The sequence below is a fragment of the Cyprinodon variegatus genome, unplaced genomic scaffold (genome assembly GCF_000732505.1).
Source record: "Cyprinodon variegatus isolate N-32 unplaced genomic scaffold, C_variegatus-1.0 Scaffold320, whole genome shotgun sequence".
NCBI classification, from domain to species: Eukaryota; Metazoa; Chordata; class Actinopteri; order Cyprinodontiformes; family Cyprinodontidae; genus Cyprinodon; species Cyprinodon variegatus.
This window is the reverse complement of record NW_015150773.1, coordinates 839,146-846,614: the sequence shown is the minus strand read 5'-3', so window position 1 is coordinate 846,614 and position 7,469 is coordinate 839,146. Positions and strand designations below refer to the sequence as shown.

Sequence of the window (7,469 nt, the reverse complement as noted above, 5' to 3'; positions counted from 1 at the left end):
TAGGCTCAGTAAGCCAGAGTGGTGGTCTGTGGGAGTGGTGGGGCTGGAACTCAGAAGCTCTGGATTCCAAGTGCAATGCCCTAACCACTAGACCACCAATCCCCTTATGTTCTTGAAGTGTTGCCCCTGCTGCTCCAAATGTCCTGCAAGACCCTTTCATGAACTTTAATGCACTTCAGCCATATACTTTGCATGTAAACCGGCTGTTTCTGCTGCTCAAATTGCGTTTGGTTCTAAAGCAGTATCCACTTGGTTCATTAAGCAAAAAGTATTGGTAAAACGTAGATAGTAGATAGATAGAAAAAAAACGTACTACCAATCAAATCATGGAAGTTTCAGGGCTCAGATCTGAACACATCAAACCAAGATGGAGGCCGATCCCTGCCAAATTTCTGTTACTATTACTGGCCAGCACAACTTATGCTGTCTGTCTTATTGAATGCACTGTCAGCATGATGACAGTGGACCTGTCTAGGTGGAAATGGAGACGCGCTCCTTTGGCTCTTTCTCACCTTCTTCGATTTCACAGTTGGGTTCTTCTTCTCCTACTGCTATTAAGCGGTCCTATGAACCTATGAACTTATTGTATTTTCTATGTTGTTGGCTTATTGATGGATTCTGTTGAGGTGGAGGGATGCTACACCACCAAAAGAGTCACGTTGGATCAAAAGTGTGGCATACATCCAGGGCTATAAGACTCATATTAGCTACAGTCATATACCACACCAGTTTGTTTGGTCTGTTCTTAGGTTAAAATGTGTTCGATCTGAGAATGACAATCAGTGAGACAATCAATGGCACTTACAGAATGAGTCCCTCCTATAGGCTGGTTTATACTCAGAAACCAGGTGGTCTGCGTGTGTTGCAGTGAACACAAATGTGCCCCCGACCCTCCTGCAGACTGCTGCACCTCTCCAAAACTGTAGGTGACCTCTGACAGTGCCGCAGACAGGAGGCCTCTGATTGGTCAAATCTACATCCATTCTACACTATGCTGATGAAGACTCTCAGTCATCCAGGTCATAGTCATTCCGTAAAAGTAAAAAAAAAACTTATAATTCAGTTATATAGATAATCTCTTCCAGATATCACCACACCAGTACCTCCTCTCTTCAGCTGCTGAACAATACCTCCTTAACGACCGACCCTTAACAATCATAGACAGGCTTCAGGTATTACAGGAGACAATCCCCCCTTTAACGACAATCCCCCCCTCTAACGACCGACCTTCAGAATTATAGACAGGTTTTTCCGTAAAAAATAAAAAAAAATATCCACTGGACTTGGTTTCCAAGATATGAAGATGTTTCGCCACCTCTCCAGGAAGCTTTCTCAATGCAAATGTCTGGATCCGCAGTGAGTTTGAGTCTCATATATTGTATAAGTCTTATATATTGTATACGACTCAAACTCACTGTGGATCCAGACATTTGAATTGATTGTCCCTCTTGCGTTGTGGTGTGGAATAACATTGCGCAGTCCATGCTTCAATACTGGGCATAAAACAAAAATATCTCCCACAAGCCCACTGTGACACACTGCTGCGGGAGGATAACCAGACCCCTCCAGCAATCTCCTTTAAGTGGGACAGGCAACCAGGAAGCAACCTGCTCAGATGCCCAAATTAACTGTCTTCACATCATAAAAAGGACTATCAACTTTAGTCTGAGTTCCATATGGTTGATGAAGCTCATCATTATATTATTAAGGTTAACACATAACAGGCTAGATTCAACTACTTCTGTCCTGGATTCATTCCTTCTGCGGGTCCAGATTTCATGACCATGGCTGCAGCACCAGTAAATCAAAACCTGTTTTTTTGCTTCACCACTTTATTTACCAAGACAAACAGGATCACTACCCACTGTTGAAGACAAAGCCCCACCTGTCTATAGCACCAACATCACTGGTAAACATGATGCTAAGACATTTAAAATTCTTTAATTGGAGGAGGAACCATCCCCAACTTTAGTAAATTCAATATTTTTCTGATAATAAATCCATAGGCTGGTATGAAGCATTTCTGAAACATGTACGTTATATATTGAACATGTATTATGTTTATTACCAAACGTGCAGTTTGTCTTAACTATAACAGAATGACTAGATGGAAACATCTGAAGGAAACAACAAGCAGTTAAGCTCAGAGGGCATGTTTCATGAAAGCTGGCATTAATTCTCATCATATTTTTCCTCAGTTTTTGATGTTGCTCCTCCCAGGTTCAGCTGGTGATAACTTCTCTGACAGAAGAATTGACAGTGTTGATATTACAGGATGTGTGTATGTTGGGGTACTGGGAGGAGATAAGCAGGGTTTGACAGTTCAGAACCTCGTTTGAACAGAAAGAAAACTGTCACACCTTTGCTAAGAAGCAAAAAAATAAATAAGAACATATATGCGTGGGCAGGTCTGTCTGCCAAGATGCCATTCACCTAGAGAGGTGCTGGGGGAGCAATATGTGTGTGTGTGTCTTTGCTCTCCACCAGGGCTTAGTGACAGGGCCCCTTTAAAGGGATGTTTTTCCTGCCAGCCAGGTTTATACCTTAAATCCTCAGCGAGGAGTCAAATGGATAGTCCTCTGCCACTGAGATAGAATGTGTTTACACACAGGCACACTTACTGGCATGTCAGTTATTTAAATACTGATCTCTAAGTACCTTCCTTCTTTACTACAAGAGTCAAATGTCAGAGGAAAGCGCTAAAACTGTCCGCAGAAAGGTAAGCAGAGGATGGAGACAGTTCATTAAATTCAGCGTTCAAACATTCAAAATGAAACGCTTAGTTTATCACCAGTTTTTTTTTCTTAACAGAAAAACTTAGAAATATCTTATTTGAATAAAAACAAGTAGTTTCAGTTTCTTAAAGATTTCATGATTGCATTAAAAACAGAGGAAAGGATGTCCTGTTGTTTCTCAGTTGATCCTCAAGCTAAACAGCTGCTGTTTGGTTTTTGAGTAATAATAAATTATATTTAAAAATAAAACTGGCTCTAGTTGATATCAAACTAGATGCAGACGGTTCTGGGTGAGAAAGTCGTCCTGATTTCTGTCTTCGGAATTTATCCATAAAGACCTGAATCCAAAAAAAAGTATTCCAGTTAAATTTTGCAATGTCTTAAAAAATTATGAGCAAACTCTTTAATGTGTTGAATTTAAAGCTGGGTTGTTAATTTAAGATTTCCTGAAGCAAGATTTTTTTTTATGGTGAGATTGATAAACCATCCAATCATCCATTTTCTGTCACACTTATCCCAATCGGGGTGGAAAGGGTTCCTGGTGTCTATCTCCAGCTGTCTACGGGCGAGAGGCGGGGTCCAACCTGGACAGGTCACCAGTCCATCACAGGGCAACACAGAGACAAACAACCATTCACTCACACTCACATCTAAGGAGGATTTAGAGAAGCGAATTAATCTAACAGTCATGTTTTTGGACTGTGGGAGGAAGCTGGAGTACCCGGAGAGAACCCACACATGCTCAGGGAGAACATGCTAACTCCATGCAGAAAGACCCCGGGCCGGGAATTGAACCCGGAACCTTCTTGCTGCAAGGCAGCAGTGCTACCCCTCCCCTGAGCAGCCCATCGATAAATCTATTCAACTGATTTATTTTTAAACCACCATTAGTTGAATTCAACTGAATCAAACGGAGACATGAGTTAAAAGCAGAATTACAGAACTAAAGCTTTTGAGCTTTGTTTGGTAATGAAGAATGGAAATGAATAAGATTAGTAAAAATTAGTAACGTGTAGTAAAATGTAATATATGAGTATGTATTTTCATTATTCCAGATTCTAGAAACCAAAGCGATTTTTTTTCCAATATTTACCCAAATTTTAAACACTGAGTAACAATTAAGAAAAAGCAATGGGTGCTCTAAAACAAAATTATTTGTTTATTCAAATTTTCAACAGATTTTTTTATTTTAGAAAATGCATAGCAGCTCATGATAAACTGAAGCAATGTTTTCTTTTTATATTTTGGTGAATTTCAATATTCTTAAGATTGAAAATTGTATTTATTTCTTAGATGGTTAAGTGTCCCGAACTAGCGTCATTCATACCTTAATTGACATTAAATATAGCTGCAGCATTAAATTTAACTATAACTATTCAATTCAACATGGGAGTGATGGCAACAACTAAAATTATCACATTTCTTTGGAAAACTGGGTAAACATTCAGACATTAATGGATCAAAGTTAGAAGTTACTTTTCACCAATTATCCGAATTAGTTACAGAATAACTGAAGCTTTAAAGTAACTATTTAGAAGGCAAAGTAACTACGCAGTTACTTTATGATTCAAAGTGTCTATTAATTTGATTACTTTCTTGTTATCATATTTTTAAATCAAATTGTGAGTAAAACTATAAAATAAATAAGTTTGTGAATTAAGGGCCTGAAAGGAAGGCTTTGGTCACAAAAGTTTCCCTCCTAATTTTAAAGTAATATATTAATGCCGACAGGTTTCAGAAGAAATTGACATTAAATCTCATTTACAAACATTGAACTAATTAGTTTTTAATGACTTTTTCACCTATGATGGAAAATGATTTTAAAAAAAACCCAGAAGTAAATGTTTAAATATAAACTAGGGATAAAAGATTTAAACCATCTGTCTGCCTTACTCTTTTTGGCTCTGTCACCCATCGTTTCTCAGGTGGCGTGGATTACTTGGCGAAGAACGTTAGCCTCTCCAGTCAGCACACGGTGAAGGTGACCAACCACTCCGCTGTACTGGGGCTCCTGCATGTGAAGACTGGTCCAGCCTACTAGTACTTTACAGAGAAAACCATCAACTGCTGGTTGTCTGAATAGCACAGGACACCCAAACCTCCCACAGAGGATTTTTCATCAATGCCAGATTATTATTATTATTATTTCCACCGAACTGACAGAGCCAAAAACTGGATTTCTGTTTCTGTAAACCTTTGGCTCCGTCTGTGGATCAGAGGGAAGCAGCAGAGTCCTACTGGCTAATGTTTGTAACTTGCCTGGTAATGCTTGCCTGGTTTGGACGCATACATGGTAACAGGTGGTATTAAAAGAAATGTTAATATTACAAACTTTGACTTGGTTTTAGAGATACTATTCTTTTGGGATGCAGTCGTTTAAAGGAAAAGTCCGCTCATAATCAGAATTCAAACTTCTGAAAGTTCTTTAAATATTAAATTATTCCATCCTGATCAATAAATGATGAGGGTTTTTAATTCATAGTAATTTTCATTTAAATGTGCTTTACTGGAGGCATCCATGTTTGTCAAAGAACACTACTGGAAGTCACTGCTGGAAGATGGCAGGAGGGAGGGGTTACTATATTCGGGCAAAGATGGCCGCTCCCAGACTCAGTGATCACAACGTATATTATTATTATTATTAGTTTTTTTTTACTGAGTAACACTAAATTCATTAAATCACTGTGAACATATTAGTTTCAAATATAAATTATGATTTTGAAAATTAAAAATTCCTTGCTGACCGGACTTTTCCTTTAAAACGACAGCAGGAAAATAAAAGACAATGAAATTTGTTTTTCAAGCATTAATTTAAGATGCTTGTTTCAACTAGTGCAGAATATTTTAATGTTTTTTCTTTGTTTTTTTTTTGCTAGCAAACTATGAAGCCAAAGTCTTGTAAAAATTGTTTTTATTTATTTAGTTTCTTTTTGTGTGTTTTCTGGACAGTACATGTGCAAAATCAGATCTTTGTCATTGAAAGCTCAAATGTTCTTTTTCATATGTTTTTCAATGTGCAGAAAAACAAAAGGAAAGAAAAAAATAAAATAGTTTAGAGGTGTGCCCAGTAGAGAAAATGGTAAACAAAGAGATGAGGGCGTCTGAAAAGGTTTTCTTTGCATTTGTTCTATATTTGAAGTTTTTTTGTACCATAACTTCCCCCTTAGACATAGCAAGCTTCAACCCAGTCATGGACTGTTTGTGTTTTATTGTTTAAAATATTAAAATATTATTTATTGATATTTTACTGCTTTTTTTTTTTTTTTCTAGGATGGTCTAAGGGCATCAATCAGTTCGGTTGTCTTGTTATCAGAAAGAACGTATAAACTGATTCCAGATCAGATTCAGTCACTATAAAAAAAAAAAAGAATGAAATAATTTATTTCTTACATTATAGAAAGTGTCATTTGATAGTCGGGAATCATTTATCCAAACATCCATTTTCTTTACAGGCTTAATCCCAAGTGGGGTCATGAGGGGTGCTGGTGTCTGTCTCCAGCTGTCTATGGACGAGAGGCGGGGTCCACCCTGGACAGGTCGCCATAGGAACCATTTAGTTAATGTTACTTTTTTTTTTTTTTTGCCAATAATTAGATTAGATTTTTTTGTTTATAAATTTAAATTCTTGATGCAATTATATATTTCTTATTTGTTCATAAAATTCAATAATCCATATATTTGTAAGTATTAAAAGTACTGTTTAAGGAAAGCATTTGAATTTTAGATTGTAACACATTTATTTAAAACAAATGATCGTTTCACCTTCTAGATTCCGCACACAAAATATTTCAAAAACTGACTTTGGGAGGGAAAAGGACATATCTGCTGAATTCTTCCTACCAAAAGATCAAATTCATCTTTTTACAGACATGTCAGTTGATTTATCAAAGACACTATTGTCATCTGCCTAAACCCAGTACAAACCTGATAAAAAAATGAGTTAACTTAAAAAAGGTTTGATGAAAAATTATCCATTTAGTTTGAATTAATTAATCTTTATCAAACCTAAAGGGAGAAGATGCAATTGAGTATTAGGGAAGGTTATCAATCCTTCCACATCGAGATGGGCAGGAAGGATCTCCATGGTACTAATATTTTATCACCAGACCTGGAACCAAGAAATGATGACCCTTCAGCCATATCTCAGTGAAAAACATGATCCTACATTCTGGCTGAATCCATATTAATGCTGTCATCACTTTGTTTCTGCTCTTCATCAGACCAGGTAAACCTCTGTCTTTAAAGCCATAAATAGCTCCAGAACAGTTTTAGATATTTGGTAATTTACTAAACACAAAATAAGAAAGAAGAAATTTCTTCAAAATCCAGAACTAAATTAAAAATCAATAGCATTTTTGTGATAAAATAAGCAGCAATGTTTATTTCCCTTTAAGAAGGAATGATTATTTTTTATTTTTTTTTTAGTTTCATACCTGTTTGGTCAAAATACAGACGATATCCATGTGAAAAAGACAGATTTTATTACGGTACTGCATTTGTCCCAAACCAACGGTACCTTTAGATGTGCTTTGACGCCATCTAGTGGCCACTGAGCGAAATGCAGTGGGTTTATGGAAGGGCGCAACGATCAGACAGAGGGTTGTTGGTAGATGAAGTAAGTTTTTCACTGTAAAACTGATACTTAGACTTAATAATGGTAATTATTCTTAGATATTTGTTTTTAAGGATTTTTTTTTTATGTCTCTGCTTTTTTCTCTGGTATTTATTTGCTGT

General features: G+C 36.8%; 1 protein-coding gene across 5 annotated transcripts in view; it reads left to right on the top strand.

Moving 5' to 3' along the window:
• LOC107090998 (paired box protein Pax-7-like) overlaps positions 1–5,218 on the top strand; it is a 37,133-nt gene extending 31,915 nt beyond the window's left edge. For all 5 annotated transcript variants that reach the window (XM_015384693.1, XM_015384690.1, XM_015384691.1 and 2 more), the window contains exon 9: positions 4,661–5,218. In XM_015384693.1, the coding sequence (XP_015240179.1) occupies positions 4,661–4,776 (116 nt within the window). In that variant the 3' untranslated portion in view covers positions 4,777–5,218. The remainder of the gene's footprint in view (positions 1–4,660) is intronic.
• The last annotated feature ends 2,251 nt before the right edge of the window (positions 5,219–7,469 follow it).